This window comes from Corvus hawaiiensis, chromosome 4, assembly GCF_020740725.1.
Source record: "Corvus hawaiiensis isolate bCorHaw1 chromosome 4, bCorHaw1.pri.cur, whole genome shotgun sequence".
Taxonomy (NCBI): Eukaryota; Metazoa; Chordata; class Aves; order Passeriformes; family Corvidae; genus Corvus; species Corvus hawaiiensis.
Genome location: NC_063216.1, coordinates 60294149 through 60318078, shown reverse-complemented (window position 1 = coordinate 60318078; position 23930 = coordinate 60294149). Strand labels below are relative to the sequence as shown.

Below are 23930 nucleotides of genomic sequence, written 5' to 3'. Positions count from 1 at the left end.
AGTCTTACATTTCATGATGTGTGATTTGCCAGGTCAGCTATATCAGTGACCCATATATGAAATACTAACAGTAACATTTGCTATATACATAATACAAATACCACACTACAAAAATGACATTAGAAGAATATGCTCAATAGTCACATCCTTTGATGTGACTCATTTGACTTCAGGATCTTTGTTTATTTCTTGCTTCAGTGTGAGATCAGAATTAGAACTACATGCTTTTAAAATGTTCCAGTAATTGTTCCAATATGTACATGATTTATTAATGGATTCAAGCTGCAGAACAATAAATGGAATAATAAATGAATGAAGTTAGGTATGTTTAAAAGTCTTACAGTGCTTAAGAAATAATATATACAAACCACAGAGACTGAATGGTGCATCCCAAGAGATTCACATGAAGCCATCTGCGTCCTGTTACACACAAGCACTGAGAACTGTGCCTTGGTTTGGGACGTGAAGAAAACTTGTATTTGTTCAGCAACTGCAGCAGTCCTCATTTTCCAGGCTGATATTAGGGGAAAAGACTTACTTTTAGATGTAAAGAGACCATACACTATATTCTAAAATTTATGCCTAAAATAAATCTTTTTGTATTTGTTAAATGCTATCAAATGATATGCAAGTAATTATTTTGATTCCTACAAGTTACTTTTTATGCTGATGAACACTAGATCTACTGAGGATTCATAGAAGTAACGAGCTTTCAAATCTCTTTGACTTAACTTACAGTGTTGTGAACACTTCTCACTTAACAGAGACAGCTCATATCTAGTGACTGATTTAAATATTTTCCATAGTATAATTTTATGTAATTTTAAAAACATATATTTACCTGGAAATTCTCCATGAGCAAATGGACATTTAATCCAAGATCCTCGTTTGGTTGTAAACTGAAAGCAGAAAAATCTGTTAGGAAAACCAAATTTTTAATTTCAATCTGTGGCAAAATATTCAACTAGTGATGATCAGAACATTCCAGAAAGTTGCAGAAGATTAATTCACAGCTTTCCTGCTTTATGATATCTTCCAACCCTTGACTTAAATTAGATCCCCTGATTCTTCAGATATTTATAATCATGTATATTTTACAGAAACATCTGGTTCCACTGACTTAAAAGTAACTGAAAAGAAAAGAATAATATGCCTGTGTTAGCCTTATTTGGCTTTTTTTTTCTCAACTAGATTAGTAAGAGATACTCCATTAAATGTACTGTATTGATCACTTTATTTTCAAATATTTGAAAAACTTTATATGTTAAGTTTAGCACATTCTTCAGAGTTTGCATTGATGAAAACCATTTTTTTGTGCTTTTCTTAAACGGAAAAAATGAAGGGCAAAATCTGACCTGTGTCCTATCTATCATTGCTGTTGCACTTCAAAACAATCACCTTCTAATCTAATCTTTCACTTTTCCTTCATTCTTAGTTCCCATTCATCAGACCTATGAAACAAAATATTGATCATAAAGAATATCAGCAGCTCATTTTTTTTAGAGACAGAAAAAGGGCAGTTAATATGTGTTTTACAAAGAAATCCCTTTACCTTCATGCAAAGTTTTGGGTGAGTGTCCACACGAGAATATTTAACCTGCTGAAAGACAAAGAACTCAGCATTAGCTAGTTTTATTAACTAGTTTCACTAGTTAATCAATTTCACTAGTAAAATCAATTACTCAAAATTTTCATGGTTTGATTACTGAGAAGGGAACTGGTTTGTTTACTTCATAAATATCCCAGGCAGTTAATCACATAAAATAGTTAGAAACAACTGCTGCTTTGGATTACTGAAAAATTTGCTTCTTTTTATCTGCAACATATAGTATTTTTTATGGTCAGCCTGACCCATTAGAGCTAAATTAATTGATTCCATGGTGGCTTGTGCAAAATTCTGATTACACAGTCACCTTGTTTCAATCCCTTATTTGCCATTCATGAACAAGTCAGCAGAACACTTAAACATACACCCAAAACTATTCCACCATCAGTTGAGAAATCTTTCAGTTTTCCATATCCCTATTTCAGAACAGTGAAATGTAGGCTGAATTTTAGAAATCCACTTAAGCAATCCACAAAACATTATTTTCTTGATTAACAACTGTTTACCCACCAAGGGCTTTACCACAAAAAGCCTTGTCTTATATAAACAATTACTAGACATATAAGTGATCCTACTTAAATAAACCCTGTTGCTCAAGTGACTGAGCACAATACACGGCCAAACACTTCCTTCCTGTAACTTTTTTTGAGAACATAACATATGTCCCCAGGTACATCTACAGTGGTGTTCCAGAAGATAGTTCTGTAAGAGTCTGCTCAGACCTGGAGTCAGCGTTGTCACTGACAGACAAAGCCCCAGCCTCATTAAAGAGGAGAGATGCAGCTTTTGAGCCTAAGTCAGTACATGTGCATAGTATTAGAGTGTGTGGCCTTGTGTGGCTTTACTGGGCAGCTGGCCCTATCTGAGGAATCTGCAGTAGTTTCCAGCACACTACAGAGATGGTTTTCAGGGTTATAGTACAATAAATGGATCAAATTCAATATCAAACTTCCTAGAATTAATGAGGAAAAAAGGGAATTATTTCTATCCATGAATGCTGATGATCTCTGTGGGTCCCTTCCAACTCAGGATACTCTGTGATTCTATGATTAATATTAATGTTCAGCCATTAAATGCAACGAGTAAATACAGAAAAACACTCATACTCTGTAACAAAGTTGGATTCTGTTCTGGTAACAGATACAATCATTACCAGCCAGACCTCATTTCAGTCTTATTTTCTTTTTGTTTTCTTTTTCTCTCCTGCAAGCAATGAGTCGTACTTGTTACCAGCAGATGAATAAACCCACAGGGATCACTCACATGTAAAATTAAATTAATCTGTTTTTTCAAGATCAAAGCTTTGTCGAAACTCATAAAATAGTGATTTGAACAATCACTAAAGGCTAGGCCAGGAGTTCCTAATCACAAAAGCATTCTACAGTCTTGAGTCAGCCCCACCCCCTCCCCAATCATGTCATCAGAATAATAATATTAATCCAAAAGTTTCAAAAATTAATATCTTGTATTTAATCTTATTTACCTTTTCAGTTGTTACTTTAAATTTACTGCCTTCTCTCCACAATCAGACAAGCCTGAAACTTACTTTTCAAGATGAAACGAATTCTAATTAACCTCAAAAACCCAGATCATTCAGTATCATCAGATTTCAGATTGAAGTGTTAAGCCATTCAAGACATATGCATTTGAAAACCCTCTACAACTTGAGAAAATAAGTCCTGGAAGAACTAAGGGACGCAGTATTTCAGCACCCACAATTTCAAGACACTGGACCAGGTTGAGGAAGGCACTTCAGAAAGTTCTTAATTACAAAACAATTGTGTCCTACCAAAGTACTGCTGTCTCCAGAAATATTTAAAGAGATTTAGCTTCATCTCATTTACATTTTCAGTGTCTAAATGTTAACCATCTAAACCTGATCTAATCAAAATAGACTCTTGTGACAGTAAAAAGAGGGCAGTACCATCAGAGAGAAATCCCTCCAACATATTACGCCTATCTACGGATGAGTTGTCCTCACAATGTGTCTGTCTCCCTTACTTTAAAGGGAATCTGACATGAACTATAAATAAAAAGCAGATCTTATTTACCCCAAAGAATTTAGCAAACATTACTACCTACCCAGTCATGTCCACTTTTTATTTCTTTATAATGAGTCAATAACCATTTTGAATAAATCATTTGATTAGTGTGCAAGAACAGACTGTGATTATGAATAGTTTTAAGTATCTGAGAAGAAGAGAGGAATTTGCAACTGCTCTTATTCCAAAGTCTAGCTCTTCACATTACGCCTTTGGTGATGGCCTTCAATCTCACAGTTTGAATTAATCCACATAGCTCTTACTTTCTCAGGAGAATTTCTGAAAGAGTTTTCTATATCTTCACAATGGTCATTCGACTTGGTGAACCTGCACAGGTTAACCATGACAAGGACAGGACAGGCTGGCTCCCAAGCAAGGGTTTGTGTCAATGGGTTATAAACAGTATTATCCCACAGAACTTGTGTATCTGTGCACAAAGAGAGAGGGAAAACATTATTCAAGATGTCTAGACATGAATCAACACTGTTAATAAGTCTGGTACTTCTACATCTGCTTTAAACCAAAACCTTGGACTTAAAACAATAAAACACTTTTTAGGCCACACTTTTTTCTATTTGCCTGGTAAAACATTTACTTTCATATGTGTGTGTAAATAAGGCAATTTCTTTTTCAGCTGCCATCTCAGACCAGATTCTGACATTGCTGGAATATTTGTGTGAATAATTTCGCATTAAGCATGGAACTCACATATTAACCGCCTTTTTCAACCCCCTGCTCTCTCCTTTAAGTTGGGTACTGTACACCTTCTTCAAACATCTCCTGGAAGACCTCTTTTCACATCATTTCTAAGCTGACCTTTCATTCCTTCTGGCCAGTTTGTGTGTCACTTAAGAAAATGTGGGAAATGACTAGAAAGTTACTTAGTGTTTATGTTGGCATAAACTTGGTGAACTATTTGGTCTGAAAGTAAGTTATTTCATCTACCCACAGTAAAATAAACCAATATGATTACTTCCTTGAAGTTTTGCAATACATGATTTTCACTGTAGATTAAATTGTGACATACTAATGGACCTGCTGAAAATCAATCCCATAAAGAGTAATCACGCAATACTTACCATTTTCAAAGGGGCAAAGCTGTATCCTCCTTGCATCTGGAAGTGCCAGCCAACCCTACAGCCAAAAAGTAGGCATCAGTTAGAGATTCTCAGACACACATGTTTTTAACATTTCAGGTAGAATGTGACAGAAAAATTTTCCACCAAAGATAATGATGCTATGTTTGTTAGAAAGCTTTGGAAGTCATTTTTTAAAAGAAATTTTGAACTATATTTTTATTTTATTGTTCATCATTAGGGGCATTGAACTAAGGTGATCCCTTCTAACACTATATTCCTACTATTGCTAAGTCGTATATTTAGCCCAATTTCATTTAGAAAGTCTTCCAGTTTGATTTTCATTAAGTTTCTTACAGTTTCATTACTTTCTAGGGGTAACAAAACATTCAATAATCATAATATCAGATCTCCTGGCCTGGCCAATGGTAAAGGATGCATCCTTAAAATCTGAAGACTAACACTTAACCCAGTCTTCAACTATATGTGTATGAGTGCTGCTATACCCTAGTTATTTAGATTCATGTGCAAATGTTTCTGTTATTTAGACTTCCCATCTGTTTCCTCAGCAATCCTATTGCAGAATTTTCTGTGTATATACTGAGAGGAATAATATTTTTCTAGAGACCTCATATTTCCAGGGTGGAATTAAAAAATTTCCTAGGCTTGGAAGAGATTTTGGGGTTCTGCTTGTGTATTTAGGTATGTGATTTTAGGTCCCACAATGTAGACATCTAAGCGTGACTAAAGTGCCCAAATTACTACCACAGTAATGGGAAGACCTAGCCAGTGCAGCCAGTGGAATCTACAGTGCAGTCCAGCACATTCCAAAAGGGCCACCTACCTTTGGTCAGGTGAGCAACTGACTGCATTAATCAGATCTCCATTGACTTTAAGAGTTTGGACACCTAATTCAAATGCAGCAATATGTATTGGATATCTACATTTAGATTCTTAATCCCCAAGGTAAATCTACCCCAAAATTCAGTGAGAAACTAGGTTCACATACTATCTTTCTATGCTATCAAGATAATTTTAAATTTGTTTGGGACCTTTTATTCTTTGTATGAAAGATATTCCAAAATCTCACTTCTCAGGTTATCAGAAAAATTTGTAACTAACCTGAATATATTAATGGAATGAAGTTTATCCCCCTTCATCTCATTGCAAGAATGGCTTTTTTTTTAAACATATCTTATTTTTCCTTATAAGTGACCTTTACACAGCAAGCATATCGTCTCTTTCCATGTGTTTTACCAGGCTAATGGAAACATGGTCTTTGAATGTCCTTTGTAAAACAGTCTCTTCATTCCCCAATCAGTACAGATTTTTTTTATGTACATCTTCCTTTTGAATTAATCTTTCTTGAATATGGATACAAGGATTCCTCACAGTATTTCAAGGAAGGCCTTGCCCATACTTTCCTGTTAGCTTGGAATAATCTAACTCACTAGACTTTTGTTCACGCTTACTTTATGGAAGCAAGCTAGTTAATCACCCTGTGATCAATTATTTCACCCAGATCTTTTTTCTTCCACTGTTATTTCTAAATGGGGACTCGCATCTTACAGCAAGAATTCTTCTTATTAGAGCAAGTGCATGAACTTGTACTTCATACCTTAAACTGCATCATCCTTCAGTTATGTCACAAATGGAGACTTCTATTGTCTTCCAATTACCCTGACTCTCTTCCATTTTGATTACATGTCCCAACAGTGTTCCAGCAAATTCCATTACACGTTCCTGCGTTTTGTGCCCATGTCATTGGATGAAAACATTTGAATGAGAATGGCTCTCAGTGTGGTCCTCAAGTAACCTCCCTACCAGCAGAGGCCCATCCAAAAGGAGTTGCTGAGTTAGCCCTGCAGCTAGGTATTATCTACCATACAAATCTTGTTCTCACTCTCAGTTTCCTCAATTCCTGTTTTAGTTTCTCATGCAATACTATCTCAAATGCTGCTGATATTCAGTCAGATTAAATTTTCTGTCTTTTCACTGGTTATAAAAAATCAGTCAATATATTACACAACACATTCCATAAATTATTGTAAATTGTATCCCATTTTCTTCTGATTGCCATGTTTTAATTAGCATTTCCTTAAAAATCTCTTCCTTACATTTATGTAATTCTAAGGTGAAAAAAGTCTTAGTCAAAAACTTGAGTCTAGAACCTTTTTCTTTAGGTGTTTCCTCCTTTCTTAGCACAAATCCCTGATAAAATTTCTTTAATCAGATACACAAATATATACCAAATTCCAGACTGTATTACCTCAACGCAAAGACAAGGGAGTAGCTGAGAATATTTCAGAGAAACAGATTTAAAAGATTCCTTTCCTTTTATCTGAAATGAAAAAGATGGTCATAAATCCAAGACAGTAAATTACTTTTAATAAAGCTAAATTACAGATAGATTAGATATAGATACATAGGTATAAACATAGATTATATAGATAGATATAGATAGATATAGATGATAGAGATATAGATTTTATAGATGATATAGATGATATAGATATAGATGGCATTTCCTATAACTGTGACCTTAATGAGCATTGGCACCTGCAAGGCATCCCCCACCAGTTCCCCAAACCACCGTGAGTTTAACTCACCACAGCAAATGCCCCGACATCTTCACAGGTAAACCATTTGTGGCAGAGGCGAACGTAATAATCTTGATCTCGGGGGAAGTTAGATACATTCACTGTTACAGTTTTCCTTGCCCTGTCTAAATTGTAATCTAACTTTCCAGCTGAAAAAAAAAATCAAGCATGAAATTATTACATATTTTTTTTATAATTTTATTATTTCTATTTTATCTACTTATAAAAGGCACAGAATATATTTCTTAACTTGATGGAGATGAAACTCAACATCTATAGATTCTTACTTAGAATGTTTGAAATTATTATTACTTTTATAACCTGATAGCCCTCATGTTCTTTTTTATGAGATGTAATCGTCATTCAGCATTATTTAGCTTAGAACTTGTAATACTGAGAGGCCGAGACACCTACCAATTTCACCTCAGCCTCAATACTTGAAATCTTATGTAGTTTATGTACAAACATTTGAAATATACACGCTAATACTACTATAAGGGCTGATTATCCCAAGATTGTAATTTTGTTACATAGAGAATATGACAGACAAATGCAATATGTGAGAGGAATTTTTTATATATATATATTCATGGGTATGCCAAAATCAGTACAGCAGTTTGGCAAATTAATTTCAGTCTATTTATGAGGTTTGTCTATAGACAAAACATAAAACCAGCAATCCAAAGTGCATTAAAATGACACAAATCTATTTCCAAAATTTTAGGAATCAAATAGACTATCAAAATCTTTACCTGCCATGTAGCATTTTCAATAGAAATACATTTCCAGAACACTACCGTGTACCATTTCAATACGTAGAAATGTATTTCCAGAACATTACCTATCAACTACATGGCACTTATGAGTAGTGGTAGTTGGAAATCATAATTTTTTCTCCCTGCTTATCAAAGTATGAAAACATGTCATTGTATAGGTCAGCAGAAATATCGCACAGCTCTAAGTTGCATAGAAGGTCAGCTCACCTGAACAAGCTGGAATATATTTTCCCACATCACTGTTTCTGCAATCTGAAAAGTAGAAGCCAGAGTTTGTGTCAGTGATGCTTTATTCATATAACTGTGTAAACAAACTGCCAAATTATCCAATAGATTCCCAACAGGAAACCTCTCTCATCCCTCTCTTTAAAGGCAGATTTACTTTCACTTTTAGATAAACAGCAAAAAAGGAAAGTACTCTTCCCACACACAGAGATTATATCACAATATGCCTTAAGGAGCTATCTCCCCAGTCTGGGGTTTCTACTGAGAAACATCATCAGCAGTTAAGGCTGCAATTGAGGATATAACATCACACTTCTTCACCTAGAACCTAACAATAATTTAAGCAATAATATTAATTTTGGTTACTTTTTCCTCAAAAAACAACTCCCGTTGTTTACCAGGCTCATTTCTCTGTTATCAATAATTCTGTATTTTTGCTATTCTGACTCCAGCCTTAGAAAGAAACACCCTATCTAGCTCCTAGGGAGCTTACCAGAATTAGAAGCCAGGCAACGTTTTCAGAACATCTGGTATTTTTATCTCCAAAACTTAACTCCTAAGAACATTAAAACAACTTTTCATGTGCTGCTTTCACCCCTCCTTGCATAACACAGTATTAGAATTACTCTAATTTCCCCACAAAGTTCTTTTCCACCAAGAAATATTTCCTATTTTCATTTGTTCACTCACCCTGGCAATGTGTCTTAAAACTGGGCTTTATTAAAAAAACTGGGCCTTGTTTCCCCCCACTCTTTGTTCACAAAGTACTTGTATACATCAACAGTGAATCAGGATTTATAAGAAAACTAAAGGCTTTTTAAGCACAAAAATGCTTTACTTGTACCAAAGTATCCAATCATGTAGCAGGGATGGCACCGTACCAAGGGGCAAAGGCAAGAACCACCCATCCATGGGCTCTGGAGAAGGGAAAGCAGGACAATCCCAGGCATGGGATCGAACAAGGGGTGTCATGGCATTTTTTTGCTTTTTCCTTCCCTGGCCACACTGTATTTTGGTTGGACCACGGTGCTGAATCAATTTTTGTATGCACATGGCATAATTTGTAAAAAATTTGGAGGCAATTCTGATGCCATGAAGATATTTTGCCTTTTCTTTTGTACCCCTGTTATACCTTTTTTACAACTTCTGTATTCTTAGTGCTTTTTGCCTACATTCTTGGACTTGTTTGTCAAGCTGAGAGACTAAACATTTTAGAAGCTTCATAAGTAGAAGATAGTGTGCCCCAGACCCCAAGGTCGTCTCCAGAACACATTCTGTAAACTAAGATAGAACCATCCAGGAGAAGGCTCCTTGGGGAGAGGGGCCCATTCAAGCCTCTCACTGGGGAATCTTTGTTAGATATGCTAATTAGTAAAACCTATAATGTTATACCAGATCTTTTGAAGGTGTGCATTGAGGTGTGCATTTCGGTGCACCTAAAGATCCTTAAAATAAATACCAAGGTAAAATCCCTTTTCCCCTTCTAACCGTGCTTGACTCTTGATTTTAAGACCAAGAAAAGGCATCACTTCATCCCAACAACATGGAAAAATGCTACCTAATCTTTTCCAGTTACATATAAACAGGCTATAGAATGGCTAGTTAATGAAAGTAAAAACAAATTTTCATAGGCTTTCTTATTAAGCTTTCCTCAGCTTCTGAAGCCACCCCTGGCCCACCCATGCAGAGAAGCAGAAGCTCATTGGAGGCACAGAGAGCAGGCAGGGCTGAACCTACAGCCAGAGAAAGAGCACATGCCAATCACAAGAAGGGCAACTGGGACAAATGCATAGTGTAAATTCAGTTTTCCACATACTTTTGCATACAAACTCTGGGGTTTACATCAAGTCGAGACCTTTACTTGCTAACAAAAAAACCCACTGAAACATAAACTAAGACTGGTCCTGGCCTATGCAGTCTACCATCAGTTGGGTCAGTGTATCCCAGAACCTGATTTGGATGTGCTTTTGCCTTTGAGGGGTTTTTTTTCTTTGGTTTGGCTTGGTTTTTATCTTTTATGAGATATTTCTTGAAAAACATCTGATTTAAGATGTTTTCCTACCTTCAACATAGTACTGCTGACTCAGCTTGACTTCACAGTAATGTGGTACAGTTTTCATGGTCACATAGATGTGTTGTGCTACATTGACTTCAAAGCAATTGAATTGTACCTGTACCTGTTTAAAACATTTATAAAATCAAGTTCATGCATGACTTCCAGATACAGAAATGCTGCTGTTATCCCCAGAGAACAGCGAAATCATGACATAAGTCCAGGTCAGATGATGTGGCCGAAGTGACCTCGTTTAATCACCCATAGCTTTTATAGCATGGTTCGTAAAAGAGAAATTACATGATTGCCCTATTGACCCACCACCTCTCAAGGTGATAGGTTGAGCAGTAAGACACCCATTTCCAAATATTATTCTTAGAGAAGGAAAATAATTTTCACAGTTCTCAAAACAACTTGCAGGTGTAGAAATGGTTTACATTCTCTAAACTGTTGTCCATCCAGTTCGCATGAGAACGAAAGCTTTCACAGAGGAGCTGTGAGAAGCTGGATTTCTCTAACTGCTCTCTCATGAGAAAGAAAAGTTTCATAGGAAAATTCCTCTGCCAGCCCTTGCTAGCATCCACACAGAAAAACCTTTGGTTAAGATATTTAAGCAAGAAATATTTTTTGTTCAGATATATTTACATTTACAAGCAGCATTAAGCAGTCAATAAGGTAGCATTAGGAATGTAAAAGCAGATACAACTTAATAACAGGATTTCAAAAAGTATCATTATTTCTAATCCAGGATGTTGCTATCAGCTTCACTTTTGGAAATCCAAATATCTACAAGATATTGAATAATCCTAAAAGCATGAAAATACAAAAGCCCCAGTCTATAGGCATTTTACAAGCCCAAACATTTGCAGAATAGAAAAAAAAAAGTCTGTTTAAATATTTAAAGGCAACTACAGAAAATTTATTAATTACGATAACATGAGTTATTTCTGTTTATGAGACAGAAAGCAATTTAGGAAACAAAAGCTGAGGTCCAGTTCTACCAGGTCATTCCCTCACTGCTATCAGTTAACTATTAAATTCCATATCGGTTTTCATGTGGGATATTCTCCTATTTGGTACAAGGCATTTGGAGGGTAAAAGATGTGTTATGTCACCATTTCAGTCACTGAACTGAAACTAGGAAAATTTCATTAAATATGTTTATTGATTCTTGCCTATAAACTTGCCTTACTCTAAAAGATACTGGTTGCTGACTAGTGGCCCTGCATTGCCCATAGGGATGTTCCATCATCAAGTGACACCAAGTGCAATCTGCACTTGCAGCTCAGGAGAACTTTGTTCTTTGTGCAATCAGTGTAAGGTGTACAAAGCACATGAAGCAACACATTGTGTATAGGATTAATAACAGCTATCCACCAGTAACTGCAAAAATTCATGCCTTTTAAATAGTTGGTCAAGGGTGGTTCTTTTTTTCTTTTTCCCCAGTTGCAAATTTTAATAACAAATACTTTCCCTTAACAAATACTGCCCCTTACAAGGGCTTAGGACAGATGAGTACAAGTGCTTAGGCACCTGTCTGTCTTCTAGGTGTGTAAACTCCATTGACATGGCTTGAGTGAAGTAATACACACTTAAAATCATTGTAGCATTGTTCTTCCTAGACACTGGAGTCAGAAAATCTTCCACAAAATTTGGGGGGCACAAAAAGAAAGCTACCAAGACTGATATGAAAATTAGGCTCTGCAGAGGCAGCTTCCCTTATCAAAAGGTAAGTGGAAGAAGTACAAAAATGGTGGAGAATTGAATGTATACATTATAAAAGGGAATTTTGTTGTGGAGTTTCATCTGGCAATGCTGAAGCATATGTTTCACTGCAGTTTTCCACAAAGTCAATAAGAAGAAAATAAGAGAGATACAAAAGATATTTTTTTCCAAAGGCTTGTAAACATTTAAATGGTACACTACTCCCCCCCAAAAAGGAGTCTACCTTCTTTCCATTAAGCATCTTGCTTTTTTTCCTAGTGAATCTCACATTTGTGCACTGAGATTGCTGTGTGTCCAGTGAAAAAGAACATATTTCCAGCCCACGGACATTCTCTGAAATGAGTTAGGAACAGATTGCAAAAATATAATTTAAGCATCTTTAAGAAGAACAAAAACATAAATTAAAATATACCATACCATAAGCTTTCCTTCTAAGTGAAAGAAACATGTATTTTATCTCTGTTAAAAAAGGGACATTATATATAACCCACACATGGGAGTAGGAACAAGGATTTAATACAGATTGCTATAAATGAAGCTTTAATTATGCAAAATTTAAAAATAAACCTATTAACTCTAAGTGAAGCAGCTAGGAAATGTCTAAACGGTAACACATGGAGCACATGAATGGCATGATCTTAGTAAAAATAGACTATGCACAAGAAGTTTGTGTACTTTCATTTTATTTTAGTGCAGAACTGTAACTTCAGATGACTAAACTGTTTCTCCTTCTGTTGGGGCAGTCACTCATGTCCAGATTATCAGAGCAGACAGAATTACTGTGTGTGCCTGCATGGATGCCAGAGCAAGAAAGAAAAGGGCAGCTGTGTGCTTGGGGCACTGATAGAGGACAAGTTATGTGTGTTATATTGGAAGGCAGAATTCGTTATCTCAGTTCTCATTCACCTGAGAAGGGTCACAATTTCATCCTGTTTTGCAGTAAAATGCTTTCACAAAAACATTTTTCTGATATCATTGCATGAAAACAGCTTGGTCCCAAATATTACAATATCGAACAAATTTTGGCTGAACAGCCGTAAACACAAAGTGAACAGAAAGGGCTCAGTAGCAAAGCTGATTCCTACCATCTAGACTCAGTGCTCCTTTAATGTTTAAATGAAGAGAGCATGGGCTTCCTTGGACACATTTCATCACTGTTGAGATCTTCATGCTTTTCAGTACCATAGAAGATAAAGATGCAGGAGAATCATGGCAGAAGCTGTTAAAAATGCCACCTGCAAATGGAAACACAAGCACAGAGAAACCTCATTGCACACAGGATGTCTGGGGCAGAGCAAGCGCTACAGGGGAAGTTCCAGGTCTCCTGAAATCAGTAAGAAAGTCACCACTGACTTTAGCAAAGCCAGTGCTTTACCTAAGACTTTCACATGGCCAACAATAGCTGGTTGGCTGGTTAGCAATGTAGGGGGTTGGTATAAATTTCTAGGCTTAGGGAAATGTTACCCCACAAGAGGAAGCAATCACACTTCTAACAACTAAGATCAGCAGAACACACCTAGGCTAATACTGTTTTTAATTAATTAGATCTGCTAGATCACAGCTAAACTAATAGTTTATATAAACTTTTCTCAAAACCATTACCTGGATATTATGAGCACTCTCATAGTAGTATTTTAATTTTAGGACTTTCTGATGGTCTCAATTACTTTTAAAATTTCTCTTTCACACAAGAGGGCACCATTGCATTCCTAGTCATGGAAGAATACCTTACACCTACAGGATTTCCTTCTGCTTTAGACCAGAACAAGAGCAGAATAAATATTACTCAGGCCTTCTTCAAGGCACAGAACACAGTAATCAGTAGGCACAGAACACAGCTACTATGTCTCATTCTATTTCCCTATAGAAATTTAGTCATTCCAAAGCCTTAGGAAATGGGTTTGCAGAGCTAAAACTGTAGGCTAGTATAGAAGGAAAAAGTAGTCTTAAGGCCCCAAACCTCATCAGTCAGCATATTTCATCTCTTTCTACTTCTCAGGCTGCCCTGCACATAAATCAGTTATTTATTTATTAATTTATATTGGTACAGTGGATTTAATCCCCAATGCATTCCTTGGGCTTCTCTACTTCACATCCATTGTTTGTAGTCCCAAAAACTAGGAGTTCAAGAAATTATCAGAAAAAATAGCCATGGAATTAGGTTTTGTCCCTTGGCTTTGTGGTATGCAATGCAGCACACCTCTTTTTAGCTGTAACTACATAACTATTTCTTTGAAATATTTCTCAGCCTTCTCCCTTCAGTACATAGCATGAAAGTTCAAAACCACCCAAGTAAAACAAAGTATTTTATTGAACATTCTCCTTCCCCTGGTGAGAGGCTGGAAGAAAAAAAAGAAAAAAAAGAAAAAAAAAAAAAAATTCATATTAGTCAACTGTTCAAAATGCTCCTAGAAAGAGTTCAACAAGTATGGCAAAGAGTATGAAAGTATGAAACAGCAGTGCCAAAATACTGTGCTTGCCATAAAATTCAGGATAACACTCTTAATGGGAATCATCAGGGAAGGGTGCGTCCCTCAATGTCAAGCTAAGAACTGTTGTCAAGTGTGGATGCTCATTGACTCGCATGGAAGATACATCCACAGTTCTCACAGGAGAAAGGAAGGGTGTGGAGAAGGAGGAAAGACAAAGCTTATTCTTACTTATCCTTCCAACCCTTCCAGTGAAGGAAAGTGCTCTAAATTCAAAGACTGAAAGTGCATTAATCTGAACAGGACTTCTCCCTGTATTTTGAGATCCTCATTTTCCCAGTGTCCAGTTGCAGCTGAAGCTCTTTGTCAAAGATCAGATACTGATACTGCAGGCTGTGAAGACAGGCTGACAAAAATGTGACACCTTGGCTTAAATCTGCTAGGCCTTAAGTGCCCTCACACCTGGTATCAGGAGAAATAAGTCCTGCGTGATACATATCACACACATACAGTCAGAAGAGACAAACACTTCACACCTGAATCTCCACTCTGTTATCCTGGTTCTGTGTCATTGAGCATATTTTGGAGGCAACAGGATATGCTGATGTGAACCACGTAGAAAAGCGTGGGAAAACAAGGACACTTTACCTCACCTGGCAGTAGGTCAACTCTGAATTACCCAAAGAAATACCGGCAACTAGAGAAGACAGTTTATGCAAAACAAATCAAAAACACAGATCACTCAAAATTTACAAATAAGGCTTTAAGAGCAGTTGTAATACATTGACTTTTGAAGAATTTATACACATTTCCACAGAGATGAGACAGCCTTTAGAAGTACAGTGCCCAGCAGCTGGATATGAACACTGTATTCCATGTTCCAAGAATGAGTGGTGTAATAATCATGAAGGTATCTCAGGATGGAAAGTTATTGTACAACAGTCAATTAATCCACCCACAACTAACTGGGAGTTCACCATATTGCAGAACTACCTGATAACTATTACTAATAATGTGATAAGTGATGATTAGTTTCAGCTCTGTCTATTTGCTCAAACATACATTTTCCTGATGGCATCGTATGAGATGCAGATGTGGATACCCAATGGTATCTGGGAGTAACTGTTTCTGCTTAAGGTTTGGTTATCGGTGCAAACTTCTGATCCAGGTTTATAACCTTGTAACTTCACCCATTCCCATGTCTGCACAGAAATGATTCAAGGGAAAGGCAACGTATGTAGACATATGTGGAAAGCTAGAGATAGATAGATTAGATAGATAGATAGATAGATAGATAGATAGATATTCAAAGCTGACAGTTCTTTACAAAGCATTCTATTCAGGTGTATTTCTCCATATCATTTGACAGTATTTATTTATTTTTGGGGGAAACTGTCATGACTTAGCTGAATTTTCTCCTTAGCTATTACAGCCTGAGGTATGATATCATCAGACGTCACAGGGTTGGAACTATCTCACGAGAATTCTAAGTCAACCTGGGTGCATAACTGGCATTGGATCACCATCAGGCAGATGCACAAACACAGGTTTAGGGGCTACTGTCCTGTCAGCAGAGATGTTGTCTTTGATCATAGTTTCTACTTTCAAACTGAGAACAAATATGTAATGCACTGAATAAAATGAAATTATGCTAACACTTTGGATTTTTTCCCATTAATTTTATGATAGATTATAAGAATTGCAAAATATGCTGCAAAACTCATTAATAATAATTTAAATGGATCATATCATGCATGAGGGTACTAGCTTTGAATTACAGTAAATACATGATACAAGGAAGACCTGACAGAAAATAATTTTCATTGTATAAATCATCACAGTATGAGACTCATTTCTGACTAATTCTCCAGTAAACTCCTACTTTATCATCTTTTAATCCTCCCTTAAGATATTTTCTTCTGGAACACACCCCATTTTCCTTTTCACACAAGTAGTGTTATCTATACCCCAAGAAGACACAAAGATGCATCTTGCTACACAAACCATCTGCTGAGTAAATCTTACCTAAATTTTGTGTTTATGAATAATAGCTGTAATTAGCCCTACATGAGAGAGGGATTGTTGCTTTAATAAAAGGTTCCTTAATTATGGACACATATAAGCCCAAGCATAAGGAAACCAAGGCTTATTATTCAGCATGTAGACATATCCTTGTACTTTTGCCATCAGCTCAACCACAGGAGATAATTTTTTTTAATCTGATGATTGATTTTATCTGATGATGCAGCAATCAACCTAGAACTGTCATGACAGAAAATCACACCTTATGTACAGTTGGATGATAGAAGCCAGAGCTGAGCAATGAATACGCAATAGAAATTATTAGATGGATAATTTGAAGCCTCAGGTAAGAAGATGGAATTGGAGAACAGCATGAAAAAAAAAAGGCAGAGAAAACCTATTCTAACAAGGCTGAGACAACACCCAATAGAAAATCCTAACTGTTCTTCATGTGATATGTCTTGCCTACAAGTATTGTAAGAATCTGAACTGCTTAAGGATACTAACAGTGCTAAATCTGTGAGCATCTCTAAAGCTTACTAGAATTGCTTCACTGGCACATCATTCCATGAGTATAAATGACAGTAGTATTTCTAACCTATTTGCACATGATTTACCACAGTATCTGCTGCATCTGTTCATTAGGATGATTCAACAAAATTCATCAACAAAGTAGATATGCTCTCCTACAATAACCGCATGGTGCACTTCAGTTAATAAGTGCCAAAATTCACTACTTGAAAGTACTTACAGCAATTATGAAATTGATTAAATTTCAGACTGACAGCCTCTCTTTCACAATAGATTGCAATGCACAGTAAATTAAAAGGGCTTCATGGTTATGTGTTGAGAAAACATTTCAAACTTTCAAAGATATCGAACAACATGGTGATTTACATGTGCCAAATGTGCCAAACACATTTTCTGAAAGTGTAAGTTTTTTTAAAATCATGGATATTTTTATATCCATGTATGGATATATTACAGTGAATTTCAAATACTACAGTAGTTCTTATGTGTTGCAGTGGGGATCCTGCAACATACATATATCAAACCAGGAGTCCCGTGGAAAGGAAATATATATGGACAGACAGATTCTTGATAGCTGTTTCAGAGATGTTTATTTCTCCAGCCGCATGGCCGGGGCTCTGCTGAGGAACTGTTCCAGTCACGGGACCAAGGGTCCTTCTGCCCGCGCAGGGAACACAAACCAACCAATGGGAACGAGGCTGAGCAGGGGCAGGAAACCCCGTGTCTGTGCCCTCAGGGCCCCTCTCCCAGGGCTACACGGCAGGGGAGGGACCCCAACACTTATGTACTACCTAACAGTCTAGAAGAGCAGGAGGAAGAAGACAGAGTCAAAGCTATATTGACAAATACTACTGATGTGGTGGTTGCAAATTTTAGGAAATAAAGTCATCTTTTCATTGCAGGTAAAAGAAATTACTTCTGCAAAGTCCTCTACTATAGAGTTAAGGTATTTTAAGGTAATTTAACCTCAAATAACAAATAATTTAAAAAAATAATATAGACAGTGAAGTATGGAAAGGAGTGTACACCCACTGTTGCACAAGTGAATTAGTATGAAAACAAAAAAATGCTTTTTCATCATCCCTGTAAGGCTGAGTCATCCTACATGTTACTTGTGTTAGATAGCTGATAAGTGTTTTTCAGACAGCACTGAAAAACCTACAACTAGCTTCACATATATCATCTTCAAAGATACGGATCTTTAATTTACAAACCTTTCAGTGCCCTTCCAGTTATGAGTGAAACATCTAGCTTACCTGACATGCATCATCTGCGTGTCCCTGCATCAGGGGTTGGACCAAATGACTCCCCAAGGTCCCTTCCAACCTCAGCCACGCGTTGTCTGTGATCTAAGCAACTCTGGCAGTCAACAGAGAGTGACAACCCCTCTTGCCTCCCTCCCAGAATATAAATCCCCTTGCCCTAAAATGGATGGAATGAATCACCACCTCGTGGTACCTATGAGTCTCCACTATCTAGATCTGCATTTGTGTAACACCCAGCACAGGTTTTTAACCAACAGAATTACAGGTGTTCTTCCCTTTGAGAAGAGGTTGAAGGGCTTGATTTTCTCAGCCTGTACTGCTCAAGGACATGAAGGCATGCTTCAGCTAGCAGGGCAGGGGTCAACACCCCTATTTCCTCTTGTACCTTCCACATAGTTTGTGCAACTACCAGCTCAGCTGCCTAATCCTAACAAGATTCATTCACAACCCTTGAACCAGTCACCAAAGGTTCCCTCTGCTCTCTGGCAGAAGACAAGAGACTTTCTGGTGGGACTTTTAACTGCATCCCCTCCATACTCATGTTCTTTCTCACCACCTTAACACTGGTCCCATAAATGCCATGCATTCTGAGTAAGGACTCATGCCAGCTGACATTCAGCTAGGGGACTGTGACTGTCCTCTCAGGGGGAGACTGTGACTCTCCTCTCAGGGGGCACTGTGACTGTTCTCTCAGGGGGGGTCTGTGACTCTCCTCTCAGGGGGCACTGTGACTGTCCTCTCAGGAGGGTACTGTGACTGTACTCTCAGAGGGGACTGTGACTGTCTTCTCAAGTGGGGACTGTGACAGTCCTCTCAGCGGAAACTGGGACTGTCCTCTTAGGGGGGACTGTTTGTGACACAGCTGCCTCATACTTCCCAGCAAATGACTGTGTGCAGTGGAGGAGTGACTGATGGAGGCTTCAGAGCTCAGGTAATTGAAGACCCTGTATTATTACTCTAGGCAATAATAATAATTAGAAGCAATAAAAACATGTAAAATGACTTACCAAGTCATTTCCTTCACTATGGTAAGGAAAATTATAAAGCAATTGTCATTATTAACCTATTATTTATCAAAACCTACCAATTTCCAATGTTTTTTACAAAAGAACTGGTGGTAAATACCCTGTCATGACAGTGATCTGATGTCACTAGGATAGTGGATTTAATATCTTTAATAAATTATCTTTAGAAACAAACACAGTAAAAATGTGAATAATGTATACTCACCAGAAGGTTTGCTTTTACAATGAATCCCCTGCAAACAGAAACAAAATATTATAAGAGCTGAGGTAATAATAAAAATAAATATTGCTCAATCATTGTACACAAGTAAACACACCTTAAACAGGTAAACATATTCATAGTCCACAACAGAAATCATTTTCAACATTTAAAAACAAAGAATTTCAAATACAGTGAAAAAGCACATCAGTGCTGCATATGACTGATACATATGGGGACACAAGATCAGCACTATCCTCATTTTCATGTATCCCTACTGAGGTGTGTAATTGTTCTAACAAGTATAACAGTTCCATCAAATAAAGGCATCATTTTATCAGGTATTGCCATTCCTACTGACCAAGAGTTTATTTATTACTTCATTGAACTCTACAACGGATTTGTTCGCACCAGAGCAAAGAAACCCAATGATTTTATAATGGAAGATATCTAGAAAATTATTGAATATTATATGATTTTTAGAAGATCCCACTAGAAAGGAAGTATTATGGCAATTGAAAATGAAGTCTAGAAATAAGAATTTTTATTTCTGACATCTGGCTTAGAAGACTGAAAATTAAATTACTCAGCCACAGTACTTATTGTGTTCAAGGGAAAGTGTCTTTGTAAGATGCAATGTGAACCTGGCATTTAGATTTTGACAAGCTTCCAGCTATCTTTCAGACAGACTACATCCATTTTCCCAGTAAAATAAACATTTAACCACACACTAAAATTTTGTAGAGTACAAAAATAACAAATCTTACTTTGACTGCTATGCATGACATTCTAAAGAAAGGCTATTGCTTAGCCAGCAAATACTGTTTGCTGCTGTTCTGGCATTCAGGTTTCTGGCATAGCCCTTATACCAGTATTTTTTTGCATACAGAATGTATGTTCCCATTTTCTTTCCTTTAAAAGCAGTGTCCTGTTGACAGAGATACTTCTATCACACCCACAAAAGTAGCAAGCACTGCTTTGTCTCCTCTGCTCTCAAATGGGATGGCAGCTCTCAGTCCTTCAAAAACATTTTAGGATCGCGTCAACAAGCCAACTATCTGAGTTTTAGAGCCAGCAAAAGTCTTCTGGTGGACATTTAGAAGTTACTTGAATTGAAACACAGAGACTGCAGCCTGGGCAAGCATTAGCACATCATAAAATAACTATTGCTTGGTGTTCCAGGAAGCTTTCATCCACAGGGAATTCTGTGCTCCTCAGAAACAAAGCTGTAGGGCAAAAGCATATTATTTCTGCAGGTGAGAAATGGCAGCATGTTTGCTCCCCTGAGGCAGTTGCCTGGTGTACCCAAGGAGTGTGTCCTGTCCTTCATCACAGCTTTTCATTTAAGCTAAATAAGATCTCTTTTAAAGGAGGCCTTTAGAAAACCAGTGACCACTACCTAACCAGTATCAGTTCCTATTCTTCTGTCCTTTTGGCACTTCAATTTTTAACACTCACTTTTGGACATAAGTTATCATCTTTTACTATTGGCACCTTGTTACTATGACTCACAAAAACGCAAATGTGTAAAAGGTGGTATTTTAAACCACATTTTATAATAAGACAGGCATGGTAACATACTTTCATAGACTGAACATTACAAAAAATATTTGAGACGTTAAAGATATTGTTTTGGCTGCTCCTACAGCATAATACCTTGACACTCAAATTAAGGTCTGTTGCAACCAGACATGGGGTAATGGTTTTAAATTAAAAGAGAGTAGATTTAGATCAGACATAAGAAAATGTTTTACAGTGAGGGCAGTGAAACACTGGCACATGCTGTCCAGAGAGGTGGTGGATGATCCATCCCTGGAAACATTCAAAGCCAGGTTGAATGGGGCTCTGAGGACCCAGATCTGGTTGGAGCTATCCCTACTCACTGCAGTGGAGATGGACTAGATGACCTTTAAAGTTCCCTTGCAAAACAAACCATTTTATGATTCTATAAAATAAACCAAACTTCTTTACATAACTGTTCTAAAACTGGGATAGTTCTATTTCAATGGTTTTATAATTTCCTCAAATCCCCATGAAAAACTGAAAATGGTAACAGATAAAACCTAATTTCTGCGGTATTACAGAAATGGTTGTTATTAATTACTTCTGACACCATCTCCCCAAAATAAGCTTCATTGGTAGTTTGGTGATGATCCCACTGCACATTCATCAATAGAAAGAAGACTATCATTTTCTGAATTATTCAGTGCAACACTAAGCCAATAAAAGTGGAACATGCCAGCTCATATAAAATTAGTGGGCATTTAACTGCTGTTTCAAAGTCCTAATTTTGGATTATTTCTACTGAAATCCTGCAGAAGTATGCTGCAAGAAAACTTGAATTGACTCTCTTTACTCGAGGCTCTCTATGGCCCTAGGAGGTGGAATAGCCAAATATACAAAATGACTGCGAAAAATCAAGTGACTTAGGGAGCTCACTTTTTTGTTGAGAAAACCTAATTGCTGGATCAACTAATTTCTCAGTCATTACTTACTGGAAGAAATTAATCTCTCATGAGGCTGATCATTCAGCAAATTACTTCCATATTTTTAACTTCCCTTTTTGCAGCCAGACTGTTGAAAATATCTTGGTTAGGTAGCTTGACAGAGTACCCAATTGTCAGTCAAAATTTCTTAGAACAGCATCTTTGACTTCTCTAACCATTCTTTATGGTTACAACCTTAGTGCAAAAAATGCATTAAAAAAACCCAAGATCCTATTGAACTAAACAATTAAAAAATCTCACAAAAATCAGAGGATTCATCCTTCTAATTAGAGGTCATACCCCTGTTATGACACCTGAAAAATGAAAATTGTATGTAGAATAATTAAATTACATACATTGCAGGGGGAAAACCAAAACACCCACTTCTGTGGGGCTGTGGCATGATAAAGAACTGCTCTTATACTTTCTAGTCTATCCTAATTAATGTTTGGTTTTCAGTATTGCATAGAGGAATCCTATCATCTGAGCTCTTACATTTATTTTCTTGCCTTTTTCACAGGAAAGAAAGAAATGTCATTCAGTGACTTTTGTTCTGGTAGGGAGATGGTTTGTCATCCTTGGGTACTTGGTTGTGTTCTGGGCGAGGAGTTGTTGGGAAAGCTTACATAAATAATCAAATATTTGCACAAACACCAGTTACAGCAACATTTGGTCACAGCCCAATTTCTTATTTTTTTAAAAAGTGTTTCTTTTTATTGTACAATACCAAGTGGGTGGGGGTGGTATTTTCTTTTACAATCATTTTGCAAAACAGTCCAAAGAGACCATTTGTCTGAAAGAATAACTCAAATGAATTAACCAAGTTCCTCTCCCACTTTCTATATCTTTTGTTTTCAGGAATTTTCAGTGATGAGTGCAATAGAAAAACATAACACACTAAAACCAGAATGGAAATTTTCTTCCCCTTTCACAAATGCCAAGGGCATCTTTTATGCAAAAATAAGATCCTGAGCATGATGGCACATTTTACTCCTATACAAGGAGAATCTTTGATTCATATCTTCTTTGGCAAAGAGCCTAAGCAAAATATACTTACACAATGCAAAAACAGTTAGGGATTTTCCTATTTCTCTGGGGTTTTCCCCATTTGTGGTGTTACTCAACTGTAGCTAGAGGTTATCTGAACAGACAGCACCACCGTGGAGCATTCTGAATAGAAGATGTGGTGCCAACTTTTTAGCTAGCACAGCAACTTCTCCTCAATCTAAGGTAATTGTAATATCCCATTGTTCTGTCTAACGACTGTAGAGAAGAAAGTGAGATCAGCAGAGGAAGACTTGGATTAGGGGGCACAGAGAGTGTTATCATGAGTTAAAATTGCCAAGAAAAAGAAACAAAGATCAGATCTGCTTCCCATTTCCTTTCGTATCTCCAGGCACTAAATCAAGTGCAGAATTGTGGAAATTCTTCCCTGGATGTTCTGTCACGCAGGAAAGAGTCTGAGGAAATTTTGGTTTCACAGTCTACCTGTTAGTTCTGTTATACCTTGTTCAGAGAAGGGTTGGTGGCAGCTCTTCCACAATTCTGTAAGGAATAGTAAGAAGCCTGAAAATGCCTTAAAATGTATTCTTTTGTTGGGACTAGATTGTCAGACATTCAACATTCATTCATTAAGATAGCTACATTAAAGTCAGTGAATGTAGAACAAAGAGTTTTCCCCCCTTTTGAGAGATCTTCACTGGCAAAGCTATTAGCTACATTTCTAGTTTAGGTTCAGTTGTCAGAGAAGGCAGAGAGAAAGGAACATGACCATATTCTGATGTGTCCCTCTATTCCAACAATTTCTATTCTTTAACCATCGCTAAAAGCAAGCATGGGATTGTATGGATTTTTAGAACACAGGGAAAGG

General features: G+C 37.0%; 1 protein-coding gene across 6 annotated transcripts in view; it reads right to left on the bottom strand.

The window, feature by feature from the left end:
• Window positions 1-23930, bottom strand: part of IL17REL (interleukin 17 receptor E like) — a 47213-nt gene that overhangs the window by 7329 nt on the left and 15954 nt on the right. For 4 of the 6 annotated variants that reach the window (XR_007203298.1, XM_048302312.1, XM_048302316.1 and 1 more), the window contains exons 2-13: window positions 19581-19608; window positions 13189-13338; window positions 12327-12436; window positions 10388-10502; window positions 8308-8352; window positions 7334-7473; window positions 6994-7065; window positions 4728-4782; window positions 3912-4075; window positions 1553-1600; window positions 842-899; window positions 369-514 (exon numbers count right to left, since the gene is read on the bottom strand). Coding sequence is in view for 5 of the 6 variants with exons in the window: in XM_048302312.1 (XP_048158269.1) it covers window positions 369-514; window positions 842-899; window positions 1553-1600; window positions 3912-4075; window positions 4728-4782; window positions 6994-7065; window positions 7334-7473; window positions 8308-8352; window positions 10388-10502; window positions 12327-12436; window positions 13189-13338; window positions 19581-19608 (1131 nt within the window). In the remaining variant the exon portion in view is untranslated. The remainder of the gene's footprint in view (window positions 1-368; window positions 515-841; window positions 900-1552; window positions 1601-3911; window positions 4076-4727; window positions 4783-6993; window positions 7066-7333; window positions 7474-8307; window positions 8353-10387; window positions 10503-12326; window positions 12437-13188; window positions 13339-19580; window positions 19609-23930) is intronic. The other 2 variants (XM_048302313.1, XM_048302314.1) reach the window with 2 other exon arrangements.